The sequence below is a fragment of the Equus asinus genome, unplaced genomic scaffold (assembly GCF_041296235.1).
Source record: "Equus asinus isolate D_3611 breed Donkey unplaced genomic scaffold, EquAss-T2T_v2 contig_615, whole genome shotgun sequence".
NCBI classification, from domain to species: Eukaryota; Metazoa; Chordata; class Mammalia; order Perissodactyla; family Equidae; genus Equus; species Equus asinus.
Window position 1 is genome coordinate 17,666 of NW_027225311.1, and position 27,514 is coordinate 45,179.

The 27,514-nt window shown below is 51.9% G+C and overlaps 2 protein-coding genes across 2 annotated transcripts; one reads left to right on the plus strand and one right to left on the minus strand.

Annotated features, from left to right (window-relative positions):
* LOC139039775 (protein piccolo-like) lies at nt 1-27,514 on the minus strand. The gene is made up of 3 exons (XM_070503685.1): nt 26,867-27,514; nt 13,283-13,458; nt 1-5,815 (listed from the first exon to the last, which is right to left on the minus strand). The coding sequence occupies exons 1-2, from the start codon at nt 27,212-27,214 to the stop codon at nt 13,375-13,377; spliced, it is 432 nt and encodes a 143-aa protein (XP_070359786.1). The 5' UTR covers nt 27,215-27,514; the 3' UTR covers nt 1-5,815; nt 13,283-13,374.
* On the plus strand, nt 1,144-13,362 carry LOC123284029 (disks large-associated protein 5-like). The gene is made up of 4 exons (XM_070503686.1): nt 1,144-1,158; nt 6,142-6,234; nt 7,822-8,038; nt 13,211-13,362. Exons 1-4 carry the CDS (start codon nt 1,144-1,146, stop codon nt 13,360-13,362), a joined length of 477 nt encoding a protein of 158 aa, XP_070359787.1.

The following is a 27,514-nucleotide window of genomic DNA, read 5'->3' on the forward strand; positions in this document are numbered from 1 at the left end:
TTTTTTGTCTTAGCTTTGTTTATTTTATTTTATTTATGTATTTATTCTTTTTAGGAAGATCGGCCCTGAGCTAACATCTGTTGCCAGTCTTCCTCCTTTTTTTCCCTCTCCCCAAAGCCCTGACATATAGCTGTATATCCTAGTTGTAGGTCATTCTAGTTCTTCTGCGTGGGATGCCAGCACAGCATGGCCTGATGAGCGGTGTGTAGGTCTGGGCCCAGGATCTGAACCAGTGAACCCTGGGCTGCTGAAGGTGAGTGCATGGACCCAACCACTTGGCCACCAGGGTGGCTCTGCATTGTTTATTTTAATATGTCTACATTTATCTGAAACAAAAATCTAGTGTTGCCGAACTTTATAGTTTTGTTAATCAAAATAGCAAGACTTTTCATTTCTCAACATACGTTCACTAGTATCTCTGTGCTAAAATGGTAGATGACTTATAAGGTGTAAGTAATTAGAATGTTAGCAATCATTCCTGGGAGTTAAACGTTTGCCTATTTATTGTTAGATTTTTTATGACTTTTTGAGTGACATCTATATCTAGTATTGTTTAATTATGCAAAATATTTTCTGAATGAAAATGACCTAAATAAATATGGAACAAATTTTCTGATATTTCCTTAATCTTATTTGGAGAAGCTTTTTAGAAAAAATCATTTGTGTGCTGTGTGAAGTCCTTAGATGCTGATGTACAGTGAGTTGTTTGAGGTTGAATTCTTGTAAAATACAAGGTGAGCAGAATGCTGTTTACTATGTAGCAACATATATGAGAATGAATATTGCTACGTTTTAGTGGGAACAGAAGCAGACAGTTAATGCTCAGTATTTGTATGACAAAGTTTTGTAGTCGATGTTTTTTTGTTTTGCTTTAAGGTAAGAGTTTGATTCTGGAAGCCCCAGGATATTTGGGGTGAGGTCGTCTTATCAGCTGGCTGACTTGCAATCAAGGTCCTGTTTTGTTCTCTAGCTTTTAAAAATCTCATCTTTTCCTTAGCAGAAGATCTTATTCCCCTCGCAGTTGGTCAAAAAAGACTCCTTAAGGCAGAAATATTCAAACGGTTTGAAGAACTGGTGGACAATTTGGAATACAAATGAGGCAAAAAGGATACCACCTGTGCAGACCTGGATGGGTTCTGGAACATGGCCAGCCTTCAGGTATGTGGCCAGGATTTGGAATGGCTTAACTTTCGAGTCGCATGTTTTTGGAAGTGAGGTAACAGTAGTAAAATGGGAGTAGTAGAGGCTGCTTAGGTATCTGTAATATTAAAGGAGATATTAGCCCCTTTACAAACTGTAAAGCACTGTCTAAATTTTATGGCTGCTGTCCCCTCCTCCTGCATACTGTCAGGGTAATTTCTATATGGGTTGGAAATTGAGATTCTATTCAGCTGTTGCCTAGTCTGTGATGATTCCATGTGTGCGAAAATGAGGACGAGTCTTCAGTAGCTGGGTCCATCGAGCAGTTATTGTCCCTGCTGTGTGTCAGGCGTTGTATGAGGAGCTGACAAATAGGCACATTCTCTACCCCAGAGGAGTTTATAGTTTTATCAGAGTCAGACATAGCCCTCATACCAATCTGGTGTAGAAAGCGCTGATAGAGGCCGTTACTAGGAAAATCAGTGAAGGTAGGGAGATGACAATTTCTAGCTTTTTGAGCTTATTTTAGAAATAAGCATATAAAATACTAATTCAAGAACCAGTGGCCAAGAACCATGAGACATTTGCAGACAGCCCGAAACCTGGAAGAAGGGGCCGCAGCAGCACAGGAAGGAAGCTGTCTGGATGAGGCCATGGGCTGATCCAGGAGAAAGAACTTTAAAAGCAAGTGTTAATATGCTCAAAGAGACCAGGCATTTTTTCTGCCAAATGAGAACAGCTATGCAAAAAAGAACATTCAGAGAACGACAACAAGAGCTCTTTGAAGTTAAAAACTATATGAGCAGAAATGTAAGATTCACTAGAAAGATGGAATATGAAGCTGAGATCTCCCATAAATTAGAGCAAAAAGAGAGAGATAAAAGAGGAGAGACTAGATAAGAATATTAAGGGGACCAGTCTAGGAAGTATAATATCCAAATAACAGGGATTCCAGAAAAAGAGAACAGAAAAAATAGTGGAGAGGAAATGATCAATGAAATAGTTTGACATTTTCCTGGAACTGGAGGACCTGAATTCCAGATTGAAGGAGCCCATTGAGTGCCTAGCACTGTATGTCAGTGTAGACACACACCAATGCACAATGAAATATAATTGTACAACTCTTGGGATGAGGAGAAACATCTAGAAACTTCCAGAGAGCAAAAACAAGTTTCATACAAAAGGTCAAAAATCAGAATATCCCTAGATTTCTCAACAGCGACATCGAAAGCTGGGAGAACAAGGCCCTCGAACTTCTCGGGGAAAATAACACTCAGCCTGGTGTTGTATACCCAGCCAGTCACGCTTGAGGGTGGAAAGGCATGTTTCAGACACACACAGTCTGAAATTTTACCTCCCAGGCACCCTTTCTCAGGAAACTGAGAACGGCCCTCACAAAAATGAGGGAGTAAGCCAAGAAAGGGGAAGGAGCTGGGACAGATCCCCAAAAAGTCTAAGGGAATTGTGGCTGAGGTGAGTAAAGAGGGTGAGCAGCAGGCTTAGGAAGCAGCTGTTCAGACTGGAGCAGGAGGCTGGGGCTCGGCGAGATACTGTCTCTGAGGCTGAACGGAACAGAATACCCGAGTGGTTTGCTTTTCTAGTTGTATTAAGAGGGAATTTATACATACTGTGCAGACTTTAGAGGCAAATTGATGATAGATACATTAAAAAACTAAGCAAACAAAAAGCAAAGCAATGATGAAGTCTAGAGAAAAATGTGAAGAAACACAATATTCTGGTAATTATATGGCGCAGAAGTGAATAGTGTTTATGGAGTCACTTTATGACCAGTTGACATAATAATGAGTTGGTTCACTAGCATCCTTCAATGGTGACCAATTAATTTTGTCTTTCTTAGTATCATAATTATTTTATGGATTTAAAAGTATTTGTGTTGGCATCTTTTACAGTCATTATCTTTAGTGATGCTCATTTCCCAGTTTTGGCCAGTGGGAGCCTCTTCAAGTTGGCTCCTGGGGCTTTTATTTATTTTAAAGAGCTATACTGAGGATAAACAATCTACATATGATAAAATCTGCCCATTCTAAGTGTAAAAGTCAATGATGTTTAGTAAATTTACAGAGTTGTGCAACCGTCGCTGCAATCCAAACTTAGAACGTTTTCCTCACCACAGAAAGATGCCTCTTGCCTGTTTTCAGTCAGTTCCCATTGCCACTCCCAGTCCCAAGCAACCACGAGTCTCCTTACTGTCTCTGTAGATTTGCTTTTTCTGAACGTTTCATTCTAAGAATCACCCAATATGTGGTCTTTTGTATGTGGCTTCTTTCCCTCGGCGTGGTGTCTCTGGGGTTCCTCCATGTTGCAGCACATGCCTGTACTTTGTTCCTTTCATGGCTGAGTAGCGGTTCATGGAGACATCAGTCTGTATCGTCCAGTTGATGGACATTTCCACTATTTGACGATTACGAATAATCTATGAATATTCACTTACAAATCTTCATGTGGGCATGTTTTCTTTCACTTGGGTAGATATGGCTGGATCATGTGGTAAATTTCTGTTTAACTATTTAAGAAACTGCCAAACTGCTTTCCAAATTGATTACACCCTTTCACGTGCCCGCCAGCAGTGTGTGAGAGCTCCTGTTGCTCCGCATCCTCACCAGTGCTTGCTCCTGTCTCTCTTAGTATCGGCCATCCTGTGGGGTGTGAACTGTCATATTGTAGATTTGATTTGCATTTCCCTAATGAGTAATGATGATCAGCATCTTTTCATGTGCTTATTATTAGACATTTGTATGTCGTCTTCGGTGAAATATCTATTCAAATCTTTTTGCCCATTTTTAATTGGGTCTGTCTTTTTATTATTGAGTTGTAAGTGTTCTTTGTATATTCTGGATACAAGTCCTTTATCAGAAATATTTGCAAATATTTCCTCCCAGTTTGTGGCTTGTTCTTTAATTTTCTTAATGGTATCTTTTGGAACACAGCTGTTTTTAATTTTGATGAAGTTCAGTTTATCAATTTTTTTAATGTTGTGATTTTGGCATTATTTCCAAGAACTCTTTTTGCCTAACCATAGGTCACAAAGATTTTATCTTATGTTTACTTCTAAAAGCTTTATCTCTTTCACTTAGGTCTGTGAACAATTGGAGTTCATTTTTTAAAAAAATTAAGTTGTGATTAATTATTTTTTGCTAGGAAAGATTTGCCCTGAGCAAATCTGTTGCCAGTCTTCCTCTCTTTTTTTTCCTCCCCAAAGCCCTGGTACATAATTGTGTATTCTAGTTGTAAGTCCTACTAGTTCTTCTGTGTGAGCTGCCACCACAGCATGGCTACTGCTAGACAAGTCATGTGGTTCCACACCCAGGAACTGAACTTGGGCTGTCAAAGCACAGCATACTGAACTTTGACCACTAGGTTATCAGGGCTGGCTCTGGAGTTCATTTTTGTGTATGGTGTAGGAAAGAGCCCAAATTCATATTTTTTCTTGCAGATATCCACTTTTCTCAGTCCTGTTTGTTGGAAAAAACTATCTTTTCCTCACTGAATTGCATTGGCACTTTTGTTGAAAATCAATTGGTCATAAGTGTAATCCTGAGTCTTTTTGACATTTAAATTTTTTTGAGAAAGGGAGATTGAGAGTACCTATTTGTATAAATGCAAATAGAGTACCTATTTGTATAAATGCAAATAGAGTACCTATTTGTATAAACGGAGACTCAAAGCATATTTACCCAACTGTTGACAGTGGTTACCACTTTGAGGAGATTGGAAATACCAGAAGGATGGGATCATACATTCCCATCCTGCTAGTATGTATATTATTTGAATCCTTTAAAATGAGATTGTGCCAGGGTCAGCCCAGTGGTATAGTGGTTAAATTTGGCACACTCCACTTCATTGCCCCAGGGTTTGCGGGTTCTGATCCCAGGCATGGACCTACACCACTCATCAAGCCATGTTGTGGTGGTGACCCACGTACAAAATAGAGGAAGACTGGCACAGATGTTAGCTCAGGGCCAGTCTTCCTCAAGCGAAAAAAGAAGAGGATTGGTAACAGATGTTAGGGCCGATCTTCCTCACCAAAACAATAAAAATGAAAATAAAATGAGATTATGTCAAGAGAAAGAGAAGGCAAGCTACAGACTAGGGGAAACTTTTGCAAAAGACCTATCTGATAAAGGACTGTTTTCTAAAATATACAAAGAACTCTTAAAACTCAACAATGATAAAACAAGCAACCTGATTTAAAAATGGACAAAAGAACTGAACAGACAGACACTTGATCAAAGAAGACAGATGGATGGCAAGTAAGTGTATGAAAAGATAAGATGCTCAACATCATATGCCCTTAGAGAATTGCCAGTTAAAAGTAAAATGAGACACTAGTACACACTTATTAGAATGGCAAAGATCCAAACCGCTGACAGCACCGGATGTTGGTGAGGATGTGGAGCAACAGGAGCACTCATTCATAGCTGGTGGGGGTGCAAAATGGTGCAGCCACTTTGGAAGACAGTTTGGCAGTTTCTTACAAAACTAAACAGAGTCTTACCATACGATGCTGCAGTCACGCTCCTTGGTGTTTGCCCAAATGAGCTGAAAACCTGTGTCCAGACAAACATGTGCACAGATGTTTATAGCAGCATTGTTCATAATTGCCAAGACTTGGAAGCAATGGATATGCTCCTCAGTAGGAGAAGGGATAAATAAACTGTAAAAAAAAAACAAAAAAACAAAAAAAAAACGGAGAGATTGTGTTCACACTGTATAATTTAGGATATCTCTCCTACCATTTTAGTCATCAAAATAGTTTGGGAGTTATTCACATATGACATCCTTTATGTAGATTTTTAACATAAAATAACAATGAACAATTTTACCATAAGAATTCATTTGAATACAAAATTGACAATGACAGTCTAATTTTATGTCACCAGTCCAAGTCGTTGTCAATTTGTTTGAAGCTTTTATGCATTAATTTGTAAATTTAATATGGTTAGCATTAATCTGATAAACTTGTGCTTCATTTATTAACAGATACAGGATCTACGCCAGAAATTCAACAATCTGACCATACTTGAGGAGTGTGGATGGGAGAAAGCCAGCAATACGAGCAAAGATGTGTTTCAGGTAAATTTGTGGATTTCTAATATAGACTTTTACTTTAATGAATTTAAGCTTTAGAAACATTTAGCTTCAGGTTTTTCATTTCACAAAACGTGTCATCTATTACAATGTCCTGATTGTCTTGAAAGAGTGAGGAAAGGTCAACACAAAATTCAGGATGGTTATTTCTGGCGGGGGAGGTGGGGCTGAGATTGGATTTGGTCCTCCTGAGAGCTTCTGAGTTGCTAAGTAACGGTATGTACCAGTGTGTTTTATTCTTTAAACTGTACCTATACATTGTTTTGCAGTAATAATAGCAGTAGTACATAATTTATATAATGTGCCAACTATGCTTCCCAGGCCCTCACACACATTGACTCAGTTAATCCTCACAACAGTCCTGTGAGGTGGGTGCCGTTATCCCCGGGTGGGGAATCTGAGGCCAGGAAGACTCGAGCACGTGCCCAGGGTGGAGCTGGGTTTCTCATTCCAGAACCCATGTTCTTAACCCACAGGTTATGCCATCTCTGCTTTCTATACTCTTGTGCGTGATATATTTCAAAATGAAAGAACTTTTTAAGTAGAAAAGAGGAACAATGACTCTTAGACTCTCTCTCTTCTTCCCAAATTTTATCATGTAAAATTTCCTATTTTCTCTGTAAAATTGGCTTTGTTGACATGATAGATTCCATTCTTATCTATTAGTACTAATTTTTTTCCCAAAATATTTTAACTCCAAGCTTTTGGTTCAGAATTGCTACTTCTCAAGCCAGCTTGGAGCCCTGCCACTTTTTCTTTTAGATTTTAGAAAAATGCCTCTGGTTGTAAAATCAGGTTTCTAAACTGGTACTTTATTATGCTGTGTAATCCAAATAAAAACTCTGTTTTGAATTCTGTCTTAGGAGTTTAAGATGTTAGAGTATTAAAGGATTATTGTAGGATTGTTTTACTAATGAAGTCTCCTTATTTTACTAATGAAGTAATGTCTTAGTAAGACGTTAGTAATGTCTTACTAATGACAAAGGCCCTGAGGACAGTGACGAGATTGATTGAATGAATTTCAAGTCTGTTAAACAGGAAGGATGCTGGGACATTTGGACCTGCCGTGCGATTTCTTATCGGGTGCTTAGTCCTGGGGACATAACACCATCAGTGACGCAGATAACGGCTGTGTCAAGACAGCATTATGTCGGAGCCTTGTAATTCTGCCCCTTACCACCAGAGTTTCTCTCCTACATTATTTTATAGGCCACCGTTAAGACTACTGAACAGTTAAAATCAAACTAATCTTTTATCTGTACTTTGGAACCATTCCCCCAGATCTCTTAGTCATTGACCTCTCATCCCATCACTTAGCCTTGTTCTCTCTTTTCCATCAGTTTTTAGACATGTTGAAGGGTCCTATCTTTGTTTACATTAAACGACAACCACAACTAACTCCTTGAGGGCAGGAACTTTGTCCTTTACCTTTGACCCCCAGCATGTTTAGCACATACTAGGAACTTGATAAGCATAAGATGGATGTGTGAAATATTTTAGGCATGCTTTATTCATTTTTCTTATAAGATGGTAATGAGTTGCTTTAGTAAATGTCATAATTTCTCTTTGTAGGAAAAAGTTGTCTCGGGTATAGCGAGTGAACCAAAACATGATGATGCTGGGATCGCAGATGGGGGTCGCCTCGCTGCTGTGAAGAAGGCAATGAGAGAGAGGATGCAGCCGGGAGAGCGTGCTGAGGCCGTGGGCTCTGCGGTGCCAAAGGAAGTTGATCATAAAGCGTTTGACACTGGATCTTTTAGAATTGAAAGTCCCGTTAAATCATTCTCAGGTTAGTTTTTCTGTTGAGACTACTTAAGAAACGTACTTGGGTTGGATGGGAGCTTGTACAGGAGGTGAAAAAGTTTTCACAGGAAGCAATATAAGCTGTCTGTGATTTCTGGAAAATAGACCACATCCTCACCACCAAACACTTGCAGATTTTGTTTGATGGATGGGATTAGATTACCTGAAGTGACATATCTCCTAAAGTTGCTTTTCTGTGTTTTCTAAGTGACTTCACTTCCATTATTAGCCCCTAACCCCAAGGTCCTGGGAGGAAGGTCCCAGGTCCCAAGAGGGAAGGGCGATGAGCATGAGGAGTGAGGTGATTTCCTTCAGGTTGGTGCCAGGCTGGATGAGAATTTCAGCAGGAAAGGAAGCTTAGGCACCAAACCATCACACTTCTCTGGCTGTTCTTAAAAAATGACGCTTAGGGAAGGTGGGTTTGGTTTTATTTTCATTTGTATCAAAACTTTTGCCCAGATCTTTTTGAAACACAACAGGCCAATCCACAGACAGAAAGGGGACTCATGGTTGCCAGGGGCTGGGCGTGGGGAATGGGGAGTGACTGCTACAGAACCCGGGATTCCCTTGTAGGGGGATGTGAATGTTCGGGAACCAGACAGTGGTAATGGTTGTGCAACACTGTCTATGAAATAAAGGCCCCTGAATTGTACATCTTAAAATGGTTAAAATGCTGGTGGAACTTTATGTGAATTTTACCACCATAAAAAGAATGAAAGTATCTGCAGTATGATTTAGTTTATGTACAATTCTAGAAATCCCTAATCAATAGTGACCACAGGGAGCCTGGGGCTGGGGGCGGGAGGGATGAGAATGAAGCAGAGTTTAGGGGCCAGTGGAGACGCTCATCATGCTGACTGTGCTGACGGCTTGACAGGCCCACTGGAACTCACCAAACTGTCCACAGCAGACACCCACTGCTTCTCGCCCAGCAACCGTGCCCGGAGAAAGCCGCCAAAGAAGTAGAAAAGCTACACAGGTTTCAGCTCGTGGGGTCACTTTCATGCTCCCACACGAACATGCAAAGCGAGGGCCACCTCGCCAATGGGGAGTGATCGCCACCCATAATGTTCAGAGAGAACACACCCAAGCATAGAACAGCGTGCTACTTCTCATCCAAGAAAGGGAAGAAATTAAATATGTGTGTACATACACAGATGTATATTTGTAGGTATTTGCTCATATTAAAAAATAAAGGATAAGCCAAATTTATGAAAACTGTTACTTATGGGGGAGGAAGAGAGCAGAGTTGAACAGACAGGGGTAGACTCTGGACTTATGGGAATATATCTGGTTTGTGAGTTTTGACCTTGGAACCATGTACGTTTTTACATACTTATAAAACAAAATTTAAAAACATACTTTAAAAAGGCGATCTCTAACAGAAGAGAAGGGGACACTTCCGATCTTCCTCTTGGACCAGTGTTACCCTAATACCAAAACCAGACACAGGAATCACAGGAAAACTGCCAGCCAGTATCTCTTCTGGATACGGACACAAAAACCATCCACAGAATACCAGCCAGTGAAATCCAGCCACGCAGAAAAAGGACCACACACGATGGCCAAGTGGGATTTGCTCCAGAACGCAAGGTTGGTTTAACATTGGAAAAACCAACTCACGTAATGCACCTCATCCATAGAATAAAGAACCAAACCACACGGGCCTCTCAACAGACACAGGAAAAGCATCCGACCAAGCTAACATCTTTTCTTGATAAAAACGCTGACCAAACCAGGAATGGAAAGGAAGGTCCCCAACCCGATAAAGGGTATCTGTGAAAACCCACGCTCACAGCATGCTTAGCGGTGAAGGACTGGATGCTTTTCCCAAGGGCAGGATCAAGAACCTCCACTCTCGGACATCAACACCACACCACGCTACAGGTTCTTCCCAGAGCAGTCGGGAGCGACGAGGAAATAACAGATCCACACCGGGAAGGAAGAAGCGAAACTATTTCTAGCCGCAGGTAACATGATCATGTACACACAAAATCCTAAGGAATACGCTAAAACACTATTAGAACGAATAAATGAGTTCAGAGGACTGCAGGATACAAGATCAGTACACAGGAATTAATTGCATTTTTATACACTTGCAATGAACAAGCTGAAAATAAAATTCAGAGAAGCATTCCAGTTATAATAGCATCAAAAAGAATAAAATGCTTCAGAACAAATTTAACAGAAGATGTGCAAAACTTATACTTGAAAACTACAAAACATCTTCGAAAGAAACTAAGACCTAAATGAGTGGAAGACGTCCTATGTACACGGATGAGAAGACAGTAGTAAGACGGCCATACTCCCCACACCGATCTACAGAGTCAACGCGAGCCCAGCAGAACCCCAGCTGGCGTCTCTGCAGAAACTGACAAGCTGACCCTAAAATCCATAAGGAGTTGCAAGGGTCCACGGAGAGCCAAAACAAGCTTGAGAAGGGACTCACACGTCCCATTTCAAAACCGACTACAAAGCAGCAGTAATCAAGACAGGGTGGAACTGGCATAAAGACACAAGGACAGGTCAAGGGCTAGAATCAGAATCCAGTACTAAACCCTCATATTTATGGGGAACTGATTTTCAACAAGGGGGCCAGGGCCGCTGGACGGGGAAAGAATGGTCTCTTCAGCCTTGGTGCTGAGACAACTGGATTTCCAGACGTAAAAAATGGAGTTTGACCGCTGCATCACTATATTCAAAAATTAACTCAAAATGGATCAAAGACCTAGACGTAAAGGCCGAAACTAGAAACTCTCAGGAAAAAACAAAAGCAAATCTTCATGACCTTGCATCTGGCAATGATTTCTTGGATATGACGGCAAAAGTACGGGCAACAAATGAAAAAACAGATAAAGTGAACTTTATCAAACAAACAAAAACTTTTTGGCATCATGGAAGACTATCAAAAACTGAAAAAAGGGGTCAGCCTGGTGGTACAGTAGTTAAGTTTGCACACTCTGCTTCAGTGGCCCAGTGTTGGTGGGTTCAGATCCTGGGCACAGACTTACACACCGCTCAACAAGCCATGCTGTTGCAGCAGCCCACATCCAAAATAGAGGAAGACTGGCACAGATGTTAGCTCAGGTCCAGTCTTCCTCAGCAAAAAAGAAAAGGTTAAAAAAGACTCAGGTCAATTCTCAGTTTTTCAGGTGCTGAGTACATATAATTAAAAAAAAGAAAAAACAACTCAGAGAATGGGAAAAAATGCACACCAAGTATTGGATAAGGGACTTGAATCTAGAATATATGAAGAACTCTTACAATTGGACAATAAAGTGACAATCCAGTTAAAGAACGGGCACAGGATCTAAACAAACATTTCTACAAAGAAGATGCACAAATAGCCAATAAGCAGATGAAAAGCTGCTCAACATGACAGTCTTCAGGGAAATGCGAGTCAAAACCACCAGGAGACACTTCGTGCCCCCTAGGACACGCTGTCTACAATCAGCAAGACACAAGTGCTGGCGAGGGTGTGAGAGATCGGAACCCTCCTACGCTGCCGGTGGGAATGCAAAATGGGGCAGCTGCTTTGGGAAATGGTCTTGTGGCTCCTCAAAGCGTTAAACATGGTGTCGCCATGTGTCCCAGCAATTCCACTCCTAGGTGTGTATATCTGAGAGAACCCTACACCTGCACACCAAGACTCGCACACGCGTGTTCCAGCAGCCCTGTGCACCACAGCCCAAAGGTGGGCCAACCCAGACGTCCATCAGTTGATGAATGGATAAATGCACAACGGGACGCTGAAAGGACGTGCCACTGACACACGCCCCAATACAGACGAACCTTGAAAACACAGGCTCACTTGTATTTTTGCTTTATTTTGCAATAAAGCACTTCCTTTATTGCTCCTCGCTTTACCGCGCTTTGCTTTATTGCGTTTTTCACCAGATGCTCCACCAGCAAAGAGAAGATGACTTGCTGAAGGCTCAGGTGCTGGTTAGCATTTTTTAGCAATATGGTATTTTTTAATTAGGGTATGCACTTTTCTTTAGTCATAATGCTATCACCCACTTAGACTACAGCATAGCATAAACCTAACTTTTATCTGCACTCGGAAACCAAACAATTCGTGTGACTTGCTTTATGGTGACATTCACTTTGTTGTGGGGGCCTGGAGCCGAGCCCCCAGTGTCGCCCGGGTCTGGCTGTGTGCTGAGGGAAAGAAGGCAGACACAAAAAGCCACACATGGTATGGATCTGTTTACATAAGATGTCCAGGATACTCGAACCTACAGAGACAGGAAGTGGATTAGTTGGGGGTGGGGGAGGGGGGATGACAGCTAAAGGGTACAGGGTTTCTTTTAGGGGTGACAAAAATGTCCTCCAGTTGACTACGATGATGGCTGCACAACTCCGGGCATACACTGCATTGTGCTGAGTTGTACGTTTTAAATGGGTGAACTGTGGTCCGAGAGTTATATCTCAATAAAGCAGTTCCAACAAGAAAAGAGGACAAGCCCTAAAAACTGCAAGCAAAAGGAAGCACGTGAACCATTCAGCAGGTGGAACAGAACCTGCTCACAACACACATGGACGGAGGGTCAGCATCCAGAATAGGAAGAGACATTCCAGAGGGGAGGGTGGGGATGAAGAGAGAGAAAGCACCCCGGAAGCACAGGGGCAAAGGGGAAGCACAAGCACCCCAATGCGGCCTGAAGGCGGAGCTCAGGAGCACAGCCCAAGGCAGCCCGATCCATGGGGGAGCGGGACGCGTCAACGCCAGCACCCAGGAGGGGCCGTGCCAGCTGCCGGCTACACGGGAGCCTTCCCACGCGGCTGAGGCGATGTGGGAAACCACGATTGTGCTCGTCTACATGTGTCTACACATGTCAACATGGATGGCCTGGAGACATGCCACCGAATTTCAAAACCAAATGGTGAGACAATGCACGGGGGATCATGTGTTAGGCTAAGTTCAAAATCGACATGTTGCTGCGCATGGACTGTGGGTCCACTAGCACCCACCCTACACAGGGAGAGACAGGGGGCAGGAGGGCGCAGAGGAAGGGCCAGGCTGGACCTCAGGGGATCAGTTGCTTAAAAAATGCAAAGGTGAACGCTGCTCCATCTGGGAGGGCAACAACGCACAGGCATGTCTGTCTTCAATATTTGGCACAACCGTTAATACAGAGTCTCCACTGTGTTTCAGATCCTGAAAACAGAACACAAGCACCAACCCGTGAACGTGGTGCTGCCCAGAGGCAGCACGCAGGGCACCCACCTTGGCCACCTTGCCCATGTCCTCCATGGTGGCTCTCTCGTGCGGAAACTGGGCGAAGGTCCGCTCAATCTTGGCGATGACGGCATCGACGTTCACTGTCCCCTGCGGACGGCCTCGGGGGAAGTAGAAGGTGGGGATGCTCTGGCTGGTGGCAGGGGCTCCTCCTTTGTCTGGACCTGAGAAATGAGACAGGTGGTGAGGACTTGGGAACAGGAAACATCGTCCTCACATGAACCCGTAACAGACAGGGGCGGCACCGTTCTCAAAGTGAGCGCACGGGGCCACGGAACCCCAATGTGCACAGAACGCCAGACAATCCTGGGGGCCAACTCCAGCCATGAGGCCACCCGCATCCGAAAGGTCACACACCACAAGAGAGCGTCACATACCACTGATCCACACTGCTGAGCCTCCCCCAGCCCTGCCTCAGTGTGACCCCGCAACAGTGACAGCTGACGGCCCAGGCTGCCAGGGAGGCTGGCACAGGTCCTTGTGGGGAGCCTGCCCCGCAGTCCTCCTGGGGTCAGGGTCCTCCAGGCGGGCCGTCAATGGCGCTCGCTCACAGCCAGGACAGGTGTGGCCTCTCTTTGGGGCCCACACCTGCAGTCGCTGGTTCCCACGTGTGCCTCCCGGAGAATGGGACGTACGTCTGTCACCTGACCTGGGATGGCCCTCCGGGAAAGGATCTGGCCCTGCAGCCTCTTTCTCGCCAGAAGGCAGAACGGCAGCTGAGCCACCCCAAGTGAAGCCAGCACCTTCAGCAGCAACTACTTCGGAGAAGTTTGACCTCCTGACATGCTTTCCAAGACACAGTGGTGTCGGGACGTGCCCTCGGGGATTCAGGGAGCTGACCTGCTGTGGGGCTGTCGTTACAGGCGGAAGGGGGGACTCTGTATATAAAACACGGTTGTTTAAAATGCCCCCAAGCAGAAAGAGCTGTTCAGTGGACCCGGTTAAGGAATGACTGCCGAAAGTTGGCCCCAGGCCAGGTCTGCAGCACCGAGGGGGGAGAGGCTCTGAATCTCCTCTGAGGCCGAGCCCATGAGGCTCGCTGTTCCCACTACGGTGGGCACGGTCGCCCAGCAGGACTCAGCAGCATCTCCCTGCTGACTCAGGAGAGGCCTTCTGGGGCCAGAAACAGCTCCTGGGAGCCGGGTCGTAGACGGCCGCCGAGGACCAGGCACCCGGTCGGCCTCGACGGGCAGTGACGGGGAGGCACAGTCTGGCCCATGGACGCATCTCCGGTCTACACCCTACATTCTCTAGGGCTGGGGACACGAGGCCACAGTCTCAGGAGGCAGGAACAGCCCAGCGTCCTACTGGAGAAGGACTGGACTGAGCAGCAAAAACCCAATGCCTGAGGCCACGGGGGCTGATGGGGCCGGGAGTGGGCAGATGGTCAGGAGAGTGCACTGTGAGGGTCCCCAACTCAACAAGGTCTGGGGAACCCAATGCACACGGGACACCACGGGACCACATAGGACCTGCAGACCCTGAGCGTGCAGGAGACACACACACAACACAGCAGGCCGAGGAAACACCACAGAGGGTTCAGGGCCGGCCCAGTGACCGGGCACATCGTGGTTCTTACCCAGAGGAATGGCACCGCCAGCAGGCCCGAACGCCCAGGTGGGGGGTCCCCTCCATGCGCCACGGGGCACTCACATGTCAGCCACCCTCCCCAAGGCCGAGTGACAGAGCACAGCTCATGCAGCCACCGCCTCATGCCACAGGGACCAGGGGCTGGAACACCAGACACCAACAGCACTACCAATTTGCCACCAGGATACACAGTCAACACGGCTCCCCACTGAAACCTGCGGGTGTCCTACACATCTCGTCCTGCAACGGGGGCCTCTTCACCACCCAGCTGCAGCCTCTGGGACCGGCTAGTGTCCTCCTCAGTCCATCAGTCCATCTCAGGGACGGCCCATGTTCTCTCAGTCACGTCTCGGGATGGCCCCACGTCCCCCTCACTCATGTCTTGGGATGGCCCCCCACGTCCCCTCAGTCACGTCTCAGGATGGCCCCACGTCCCCCTCAGTCACGTCTCGGGACGGCCCTGCATCCCCTCAGTCACGTCTCAGAACGGCCCTGCATCCCCTCACTCACGTCCCGGGACGGTCCCTCGTCCCCCTCACTCACGTCTCGGGAGGGGCCCATGTCCCCCTCAGTCATGTCTCAGGGTGGCCCCGCATCCCCTCAGTCACGTCTCAGCATGGCCCCATGTCCCCTTCAGTCACATCTCGGGACGGCCTCGCGTCCCCTCAGTCATGTCCCGGGACGCCCTGTGTCACCTGTCTGTTTTCCCTCCAGCACTAGGAGGAGGAGTCACTTGTAAACGCTTTCTGTCCTGCCCCACTGACGTGACCCACAGACGACAGCAACACGTCCAGAGGTGTTGCTGTCCTGAGTCTGCTGTACTGGGGGGCTATGGGGAGAGCCTGCAGACGCACGACAATGAGCCCTGTGATCACAACAGGGCAAATAAAACAGTCAGGGGTTTGACGCAGGGTCACCTCAGTGCTGAGAGCCGAGAGGCAGATGTGGACGGCACGGTGATCAGAAAGGAGAGGCTGCAAAGGGCGGCCCTGAGGTTCCGGCACCTATTGCAGGCCGGCTGTGCTGAGCGAGGTGGATCTGCCATGGACGGTGGGAAGCACGAGGACCACACTGTGGACTAAGCCTCAGAGCAGAGCAAAGGCTGGACGATGACCTCGGGCCCACCCTTCACGAGACTCGGCCCGAGTCAGCACCCAGGGACACAGGCTGATCCCCCTCCTCCCAGCCCGGGATGTCCTGTTCCACGGGGATTGGGTTACAGTGTCAGAATCACTGAGTCCTGATGTGACAGCCCTGCACAGCAGCACTGAGCCAAAACCACACCCACCGTGGCCCAGGGACAGGCGGGAGGGGAAGCCACACCCAGAGCTGCCTCCTTGGAAGGAGAGGGTTCGGTTCAACAGATCTGCTGGGGGTGCCCACGATTCGCTTTGAGGAAGATAACTTTTCCCCTCGATTTCTGGAACAAAGACTGAGGGCCATTTTTCATTTTTTTAATTTTTTGTGAGGAAGACTGTTACTGAGCTAACATCTGTCCCAATCGTCTACTACTTCATATGAAGGAGGCCGCCTCAGCGTGACTTGACGAGCGGTGCTAGGTCTGCGCCTGGGATCCGAACCCGCGAACCCCAGGCCACCGAAGCGGAGCCTGTAAACTTAACTGCTGTGCCCCCGGGGCAGGCCCCTGAGTGCCTGTTTCCTTGCCTTGTGGCGGTGGTTCCGTTTTCCCGTCTTTCTCTTTTCTTCTCTCCCGCGAGGCGGAATGAATTGCGAGCCCAATGCCCTGAGCTGTCGGCCACAGTCGCTGCCCTTGTACCTTTGTGCAATACGGTGTTGGTGTTTCCTGAGCACCGACCACATCTTCCCATGAGCCATCTCACTCAACTGCCGCGTTCAGGACAATCTGTGACTGACGTGCCACCAGCATCCTGTATTCACGGTGGGAAAACTGAGGCACAAGGAGTCTGGCGCTCCAGGCAGAGGGCAGGGCACCTACACTGTGGGGTGGCTGCCCCTGGGCTGGTTCTGGAGCCGTTGTCAACCATGTGCCTTCTCCCCAGTCCATGGCTGGGCTGACACAGACCCCTGGGCTGCTAAGTCACAGGGACGTCGTTCGCTGCTGGTCAGCGCTAGGAGGCCGCGCACCTGGTCACCTGGGAAAGGACAAGGAAGAGGGATGACAGCGCTGCTACGCCTCCATGCAGACACACTGCTCGGCCTCTCGCCTACGACCAGGTGTGATTCCTGAAAACGAGGTTGCTGTCACCGTGTCAGCCGGCTTCTGCCAGACCCGTTACACAGTTAATACTCAGGCCGGTCCTGAGAAATGGACTTTGACAAAATGGACAGAACGTGACAAAGAACTTAAATCAAATCTTCCTGCGGCTGTCAGTGCACAGCAATCCACCACGAGGCTCACCCTCGCCCCCCTGGCTGGCCCGAGCGTCCCCATGGGTGCCCTCCTCCCCCTGGATGGCCACAGGCACACTCCAGCTGGTGACGGCGTGATGCTGACTCCACCACACGAAGCCCTGAAAGCAGCGGGGTGGGCTCACTGGGGCGTCCTGGACATGTGGTGTCAGGCCCTGTGTCGCTCACGCCCACTATCTGTGCCCCCCTCCTGTGGAGACATAGGGACATTTCCTGCCCAAGGGCTGCCAAGCGACAGCTCTGGAACCTCGCTGGACACTCACGAGGAAGTCTGTCTTCATCTGCACAAGTCACGCGTGGCGACCAGACCTCCTCATGAATCCGCAGTCTACGCAGATGCGAATCCAGGCTGGGATCCGCGAGCAAGGCTTTGCCCTGGGGTCCTGGCGGCTCTGCCTGGGGAAGTAACGTGGCCTTTGTGCCCTGGTGACCTCGCGGTGACCCGGCCGCCACCACACGTGAGGGGAGGGCGGGAGGCCAGCATGCCCCTTTGTGGAGCAGCAGCAGCAGCAGCGAGTGCTCGTGGCTCCTGTCCTAGGCGTGAGGATACATGCGAGCACCTCCTGAGGGGGCTTTGGGGGCCTGGTGTCCCTGGTGCTGGTGTCTGCACACACCACAGTCCTAAAGGTGGGCGGTCCCCACCACGGGCTAGGCGCCTGTCCTGCGTTGTTTAAAGGTGAGCGAGTGCAAGAAGCTTACAAAGGCCCCAATCTGAATGGGAGCACAGGGAGGCAGCCGGCACGGCCTCAGCACCGCAAGAGTGTGGCTCGTCCACGTGCTCCTGCGGGAGGAGCTCCGGGGGCCACCACCATCTCCGACACCGCATTCCCTCCTGCCCCGTCAGCAGAGGGCGCTGTCAAACTGAGGTTCCGCCGTCTGGGGGAACTAAGACACCACACAGGCATCAGGCTCCACCCCCACCGTACTCTGAACCAGGTGGAGCATCTCCTCATTTGTCTAAAAGGCAAGGACACCATCTTCCCTGCCCCTTCTCTACTCCACGCTGTGCCGTCATTTCTGTTCCTCCTCTGACCATTCCCAGGGCGGCACGTGTCTTCGGCTTTGTGAGTTTTGTCCTCCGTCCCCAGGCCCCACGTCTTTTTATTTACTTTGTGACGTCTGTCACCACACGGGAGTTTTTAGATCACGTTTGTAGTCGGCTTCATTCTCTCGTTGGTCTAACAGATGGTCCAAGGCAGCACTGGGAGCTACTTTATGACATCTGAGCACGTGCCCTGTGCTCACGAACTCAGAACGACCGGCACCACGGGGACAACGTCTGAGGTCTGTACAGTGGCCCATCGACCCTCCCATGGCCCTGCTGGGCGGGGAGGCCTCGGACAACAGGAGAGGCCAGAGGTATAGAGAAGGACATGGGGGGCCAGTTCCAAGGAGGATGGACACCGGGCCCCCGTGATGCAGGCTCGGCCGCAGTCCGAGAGGGAGAAGCTGATGGGCCACCCGGGCAGAGGGGCCAGCCTGGGCCAAGGGCACGGGGAGCCCCAGGTCCTGTGTGGGCCTCGCAAGGGGCAGAAACCACGCATCAGGAGCAAGTTCACCAAACCTCTGTGGGTGGAGACGCGCCAACGTGTCTTCCGAAGCTGCAAAGACTGAGCACTCTAGGAGGCAGTATTCACACTGCAGGGGATGAACCACATCTGACGGTTTCTACCCGCTTCCTGAGCACATGGCGCAGAGATTCCCACGACAGCGATGGCACCGGCTCAGTCACCTGTTCCTCCTTCTCCATCCCCCACCGTCTGCTGGTCCGCTTGTCTCCAGGGGCAGGAACAGGAAGGGGATGGGGCCCAACAGCCAAATGGGCCTCCCAGTCAGGACTGGCGGGGAAGGGCCTGCTGGTCGCGATGGAGACACACACACAGACGCACACACACGCATGAGGCCTCCACGCCCAGGGCTGCCACGCGAGGGCCTGTCTCTGCCTCAGCTCGTGTGTCTGTTCCTGGGGGTGGACACACAGCTCGCTGATCTCCAGGAACCCCTCGCCTCGTGCGGCAGCCCGGGTCCTTCTGACCCTGGAACACAGCAGAGCTCCTGTCTTCCTCTGCTCCGGGCCCTGAGGCCTGGCCCCGAGGACACACGCATAGCTCCATGAGACATGACCTTCTGGACAGCGGCACAGGACGAGCAGAGTGGGACACGAGCGAGCTTACTGCCTGGGGAGCTTGACCATGGTGGAGGGAGGACGCCCACATGGGCTGCGCAGTGAGAGACGGCCCCTGTGGTCAGAGCCATGCGGACGGGGGGAATTTGGGGGGAATTTGGCAGATGGAGGGAGGGAGGAAGGGAGACAGCTACAAACTTAGGGGCAAAGACACAACCACAGGTCTTTGGTGCTCTTGACAGCGCCCTGCAGACACCCCGCATGGCCACACTGGCTGCTGCCAGCAGGAGGGCTTCCCTTGAGGGTGCCACACGTCCCTTCCACCAACACGCTGGTACAGGAGGACGGTCCCCTGGGTCAGGAGTTTGAGAACCACTGCACCACAGCTCCCTGGGGCACAGCGGGTGTGTGGAGGCGCTAATGACTGCCCCTGTCACTGCCCACCTCAGGGCCTTTGTGCCTACTGTTCCCAGGCGCCCCACAAACACTGCCTTACCTCATCTAAGACCATGATCAGATCCCACCTGCCACTAGCATGTCATCAATAGACAACACAACACCCCCCGCCTGAGCCCACTCCCACCTGCCGTCCCCTCACACCAACCATCACCCCAGGTCACAAGGTCATCCCTGACACACCACACATCCCACCCCACCTGCCGCCCCCTCATAGTAACCGTTACCCCAGGTCACAAGGTCATCCCTGACAGGACAAACATCCCACCCTACCTGCTGCCCCTTCACAGGAGCCATCACCCCAGGTCACAAGGTCATCCTACACACCACACATCCCACCTCACCTGCAGCCCCCTCATAGGAACAATCACCCCAGGTCACGAGGTCATCCCTGACAGAACACACATCCCACCCCACCTGCCGCCCCTTCACAGGAACCTCACCCCAGGTCACAAGGTCATCCCTGACAGAACACACATCCCACCCCACCTGCCGCCCCCTCATAGTAACCGTTACCCCAGGTCACGAGGTCATCCCTGACAGAACACTCATCCCACCCCACCTGCTGCCCCCTCACAGGAACCATCATCCCAGGTTACAAGGTCATCCCTGACAGAACACACATCCCACCCCATCTGCTGCCCCCTCACAGGAACCATCACCCCGGGTCACAAGGTCATCCCTGACAGAACACACATCCCACCCCATCTGCTGCCCCCTCACAGAATACATCACCGCAGGTCACAAGGTCATCCCTGACAGAACACACATCCCACCCCACCTGCCGCCCCTTCACAGGTACTGTCATCCCAGTCAGGCTCTGTAGGCTTTTCTGTCATCCCAACTAGAAGGTGCAGCTACCCTCCAGTGCCTGGCACAGAGCAGGCCCCCAGCAATATGCAGTGATGGAACGCACATCCCAAAGAGCTCCCCTGAAAGGAAAACACCTTTCGCTGTGTTCGGAAAGCTGCTACCTCAGAGAACTTGGCCACATGACTCTGTTTCCCTCTGTCCACAGTGAGTCTCTCCCAGCCTGGAACCTTCCATGTCTCTCACACTCATGGGGAAGCAAGCGTCTCCCACCAACTCACTCCCTGAGGCACAGCGCAACACTGGATGACCCAGTTCTGGTGCTGGACTTGCAGGATCGACTCAGGGAGAAGTAAATGCTAACATGTGTGCTCTTTCTGCGGCCCTGTCAAGACCCAGGTACCCGGACCAGCCCTTCTGAGGAAGGCAGCTGGAAATGCTGGGGAGAGCACTTGACAAACATCTTCCTGAGTGCCTCACGGACTGGCAAGAGAGGAAGGACTCTCAGGGCACGGACGCTGGGAAGGGGCACCCAGCGAGGCCAGGAGAGGCTGGACAGGCGCTGCCTTCAGGGAGTGCACTCAAGGGGGTGAAGTGACCGTCACCTCACAGTGTTGCAGAGCTCGGGGACAGGAGGCAACATCCAGCATCCTCGACGGAGGCTGCCCCCTGAGCGGGATCCTGGGGGCTGCCCCTGCAGTGAGAAGAATGAAGTGGAAATAAATCCCCACCAACCTCTGACCCCAGGAAGGAAAGGACAATCATAGGCCTGAAAGCTGGTGCTGCATCAAGGGGCTGTGGGCAGGGGTGGTGGCGAAGCTCCCGAGAGCTCACAGCAGACTCCCAGTCAAGTGTGCAAACCAAATGTACATCCTGTGCCTGGTCCCCAAACCCTCCAGCCGACGACATCAGGCTGCCACAGATCAGCAGTGCCCGGAAGCAGCAAGATGTGCTGAGGTGAACCATCCTCAACTCGGGACTCAGAAAACGCCCCAAGTTCCAAGGAAAGTGAGGCGTTCATGATCAAAATGCACAAACACACATGAAAGGAAGGCACCATGGGGGAGAGCCGGCAAGCAGGGAGCAGCTGGGCTGGCGAAGACTCCGGACTCTGACGTTGTTGAGAATGAGAGCCGACACGCTTCATATATCAAGACAGGGAGAGGCTTGAAGATGCAAGAGTGAGGAGACTTAAGACAGCCCCAAATAAAACGTCCAGAAGAACAGGAAACACACTTGCTTTCTGGGTTGGAGAGCAGAGCAGCACAGCTGGGAGGGACTCGTGCCCCGGGAGGGAGGAGACGCAGGTGCTGAGCCTGCAGCTGCAGAGCTGGAGACACATCCTGAGACCCGAGGCCCAAGGAACCCCAAGCAGGAGTCCTTGGAGCGACCCACACTGCACACCGGACGACGAGACTGGACAACATCCAAGACAGCGGCAGATCCTCAGAACCTGCCACAAGGAGACGGAACGGAACAGAAAAGGGGACCGTCTCCAAAGGAGCGACCCAGGAGCCCTGCAGCCAGCTTCTCGACAGAAATGCAGGGGCCAGAGCTGGAGGAGAGCGGCTGCCCTTTCGCCCAAACGCCACCTCCCGGGAGGTGTCTGCCACACAAAACCAACATGGAGACAGTTTGAGACCAAAACGGAAGAAAAGCAAAAGCGAGCCGGCCACTGTCAGCAGACGCTGGTCCAGGATGTGCGGGGGACCGTGCGTCAGGCAGAAGCCAAGTGCTCCTGACGCAGGTCGGAGATGCAGGAAAGGGGCGTATGGGGGGCAAATCTCAACACGCTGACTGTGTGAATCATCATAAGGCGGCGATTTTATTTCTTTTTAAAAACCCTCCGAAGGCAACAACAGCAGTATAAAATGAATGGGGTCATGGAATGGAAGTGTCTGAGAGTTTTGTTTTTTTTTGTTGAAGAAGATTAGCCCTGAGCATCTGCCGATCCTCCTCTTTTTGCTGAGGAAGACTGGGCCTGAGCTAACATCCGTGCCCATCTTCCTCTACTTTATATGTGGGACGCCTACCACAGCATGGCTTGCCAAGTGGTGCCATGTCTGCACCTGGGATCCGAACTGGTGAACCCCGGGCCGCTGAAGCAGAACATGCTCACTTAACTGCTGCGCCACTGGGCCAGCCCCCATCTGAGTGTTTTGAGCTGGAAGGCAAAGGTATTAATTTTTCACCTGGAAAAATCCAGTAGTGGCCATTTCTAGGATGAGCAGTCAGCTAGGAGCAAGGGAATACTCCAAAGTAGGAGAGGAAAAGAGAAAGAGGAGGCAAGAAAGGACAGGACGAAAATAAACCAAGATGGACGAACAGTCATAACACGTGGAAACAGACAAACGGCACAGTTAAAAGATGAAGATCAGAAGGAAAAAGAGAATCGTGTCTATTCACAAGAGACACACATAAGACGTAAGGGTGCAGAGGGTGAACATCTTCTCAAAAGACGGAAAAGGGTAGAGGGGCCGTGGGGTGGCTGGACTGATGTGCACACAAGAGGTGGAGGTGTGGACAGTACTAGAGAGAGACAGGGACCGCGTCAGGGCAGGCGACCAGGGGAAACGACATGCCTCAGAGCTGGCCAATGCCGGCCCCAGGAGCCCCACACGGACACGGCAGACGCTGCAGGGAAAAGCAGAGGTCCAGCCCCCAGGGAGGCCGGGCCCAGCTCCCCGGAGCGATGACGGAGCTGACGGGACAACGAGAAACAAACAGCCTGCTGCAGACACGGGAGATTTACAAGTTTAATCTCCGGGACAGAAATAGATGCGGCCCCAGCACAGCTGCAGCTCTCACATTCTTTTCCAACACACAGGACGCCGTTGGGGGCTGGCCACCTCCTGGGCCGCAAAACAGGTCTCAGCAGGTCCTGCAGGGACCGTGGGGCGCATTCCCCGACCTCCAGGGGACGCGGCCAGATGACTGGAATGAACAAAAGTGGCAAAAACACACACGTGTGTGTGTGAAAGGAGAGTCCTAAAGTACGGCTCAGGCCTCTTAAAAAATGACAACCAGCCGACCAAGGGGCATTCGGGTCCCCAAGCCTCTTGCCTGGGCTCCCACCCGCCCCGCCCCACGCAGGCCCCCTGCAGCCCCGATCAAGGGGCACGGCCTCACGGAGAGCTACTTCTGTAGAGGGCCCCAGCCGCCTGCTCCCTGACTCGACCCCACTCCTGGGACCTCAGACTCGCCCATGGGCCTCCCAGAACACACAGTGGGGCGGAGCGGTGCCCCCACGACCAAAATCCAAGCCCTGGGATAAAGCAAAGGCATCTCTTCTCCCGCAGAAGGGTATGGGGGAGCCCAGCAGAAATCCGTCCAGCTGTGTCTCTGGGGTCACACCTCCCAACACCAGCCTCGGACGGTCAGGTCCCAGAGGGGTCAGACGGCACATGCTGGGACATCAGATGGGTCCCTCCGACTCCAACGGGCCAGGACAGGGCACAGGTGGCAGAATGAGAGCAGGCCAGGCAGGGACGCTGGGCCGGAGCGGCCAAGCCCAGCAGCGTCCTGGGCGGCCCCGTCTGAGACCGGATGCAGCAGCAAGGCCGGGACGGGGCCCTGGACGGGGCCAGGGAGCTCAGGGGGACAGCCTGTGGATTCCAGGTGAGCCCAGGCCCCAAAGATGCTGCACCCAACAGGAGGCCCCTGTGGGCCGCGAGCTTTCTCCTCGGCTCCCGTGGACCCTCCACCCCAGCTGGCAGGAGGTGCGCCAACTAAACGCGTGAACGACACTCCACGCTGACAGATGGGAGCCAGAGGTCAAAGTTTAACACAGGGGAGCCAAAGACAACAACGGGGGAGCCAGGCCCTGCACACGGGTTCGTGCGAAGGATCTCCCTCCAGCACAGGAGGGGCCGGGCTCACTGTGGAGGCTGCTGGGCCAGCCGCGTTCACAGGAGGGAGCAGAGCTGTGTTCCCAACACTGACACAGACGGGGGAGCCCGGCTGAGCGGGGTCCCCGGCCTGGACACTGTCAGCCTGGCTCTGCACCTGCCCCACAGGACGGGCTCCCAAGGGGGCGTGTGTGCGGCTCTGGAGTGGCCTGTGAGGGGAACCTGCATCCACAGCCGAGTGGACAGAGGGGCCGCTTCCAGCTGCCAGGGTCCTGGGAATGTGGATCAAAGGGGGTATTCATGACCCTTCCTGCAGGGTACTGTGACCCCACCCAGACTAGGACCCCAGACTGTGGCCCACTTGCCATCTGGGACAGGCAGAGCTGGGAGGCCACGCTGTCACCCCAGGGAGGGGAGGTCAGCTCAGAGTCCAGGACTGTCCCCAGGGGGTGGCCACACTGGGGTCTGGAATGACGCTCAGCGGGGTCTGTGTGCCCTGAAGGACCCTGCAGGGAGGCTGGACAGCGTGTCCGGGCCCACAGCAAGGTGACAGAGTGGAGGAGCAGAGGCGCCCGTCAACTGTGCCTGAGCCTGTTTGTGGAGAGTGGGTGATGGGACCCCCGGGGTACAGGACGCTCAGGACCCCTTCCAGCGGGGTGAGCCGAGCATGTCCTGGGCCTGAGAGAGCCTGCAGTGACCACCGGGAGTTGGCGCTGCTCGGCGCCCAGAAGGCCCGAGAATCCCTGGGCAGGGTGGGCGGGTGGACATGGGAGGCGGGAGCAGGGATGGCTCCACTGTGGACGGCACAGCCGTGCCCCAGGGTCCTCTGCTCCGGGCCAGGGGGGCCCACTGAGCGGGTGGCGTGGCCGTCAGGCTGAAGCACCACCTCCCTCCCTCCACCCCCAGCCTCTCCCTCTACCCCCAGCCTCTCCCAAAGATGTTGGCTGACCCCCCCAAGGCTGTGTCCCGAATCCGCCCTCCAACATCTTGGGATGAAAGGAGCCAGGAGAACTCTCCTTCTGCTCCTCCCACAACCCCCATGAGAAAGACCCACTGGTCCACCGCCTGCAGCCCAGGGAGCACTCACGTTACGCAATGCACATCGTCACGGCTGAGAAGCAAGGTTGAGACATGTTTTCTGTGACAAGAAACAACTTCCCATGAAATGAATTCATAAAGTTTGATTCCCAAAAAGTGATTTTCATTTGATAAGCAGCAGCCCTAAAGCAATGCAGACTTTCCTGCATGGGCTCTGTGGGGAGCCGGGCCCCCAGGCACGACCATCCTGGGCGAGGCTGGAGGGATTTCCGGGTCTCCCACACAGCCCAGTGGACCATCAGGAGAAACCCTAACTGCCCCACATCTGTTTTCCTATCGTCAAAGCAGGACCCGCGTGGGGCAGATTCCACTCCTGGGTCTCCAAATGCAGGCACTTTCCTTAAAATCTAGGGACAGACTCACACCTTCCCCAGCTGCAGACAAAACTTCAGAAGTTGGAAGACACAAGACAGGAAAAATTCCCAAGCTGTGTAAAAGCTGAGATATGATCCCAGAAAAACTCCCATTAAAATATCAGCAGAAGGCAGGTCTTTTTTTCCCCCAGATGGCCCGGTCTGATTGGATGTCATTTTTTTTGGCCACAACAGGACGTTAAGTCCTGGCCTAGAGAAAAAGTGCGGGTGTCTAACTGCAAGAGGTGAGGCGTTCAGGAGCAGGAGCCCCGGCCCCAAGCCCTGTGGCCCTGCCCCCAGCACCGGCCCAGAGCTGAGGCGAGGACAAGATATGCCACGGAGACCCCTCGAGTCACAGACAGACTCTGGGGATCACGGGCTGTCTGATGCTTCCAAACGACTGGGTCCCTCAAACTAACTCGTAACACGTCCAAGGTGTAGACACAGCAGGTCTTACTCCTCCGAGCACACACAACCATGGAGAGGGTGTCTACACGCCAACTACTCACTATCAGCACCGAGCCATCCACTTGCCCGGCCCATGTGTGCAGATCCCCACAGCCCAGTAAACACCATGTGGCCGAGAAGGCCAGGCGTCCCACAGGGCCGTGTCATCACGGAGATGGCCGTGACCATGGGCCAGGCTTCCCACCGGGACCACAGGGTCAGGTCCCCACCCGAGCCAGAACCTGTCCACGCGCTGGGGGCTTGCATCCTGGCCACACCGCGGCACCTGCCGCCAAAACTCCAGCAACGGGCGAGCTCTTAGGAGCTCTCCCAGCGACTTCACGCGGGACCCACGCTCCCTGCACGGGTGGGTGCGAGCAGCCCCCGCCCCCCCCACACCAGGGAGGGACTCGGGAGGGACCCGGGTGGGCCGGGGGGGTGACATGCGGCAGACCTGGACCTGCTGGAAGGCCTTGAGCCTCTTCTTGAAGCGGGAGGGCAGCACGAAGTCGCAGCCGCGGGCCAGTGAGGCCAGCTCCTGCCTCAGGCTGGGGTCCTGGCACAGCGACGGCTCGTGGAGCCGCATGTCGGCTCGCGTGGGCCGCCAGGGCCCGGGCCAGGCACCTCGCTCTGGCTCTTGCTCTCGGGGCTGGGCCTGGCTGGGGCCGCTGGGCTCGGGGCGGCAGCTGCGCCCGGCAGGACGGTTGGGGTGGCTGGGCTCAGCGCACTCCGTGCGTCGCTGGCCAGGCGCTGTGGGGGCCGGCCCAGGCGGCGCGCGTTCCACAGGCTGAGGAGGGCACATGGCTGGAGGAGGGGTGGCAGGCCACCCCTCCCGCGGGCGGGCGGGCCGGCGGCTGTGCAGGTGGGAGGGGACAGCTGGCGCGCCCTGACGGAGCAGCTCTCTGCGAGGCTGCTGAGGGTGCGGGAGGCCTTGCAGGGGGCGGTGTCTGCAGGGACCCCGGCTGTGGCTCAGTGTGGACGCACAGGGCACAAACAGGTCAGCAAGGACAGCCGATCTGGGGCAGATCTGGGGCCGCCTGCCAGCGCTCGCACAGCGGGGAGGTGGCGCTCTCCCCAGAAGCAAAGCCTGCCTGCCCGCCCA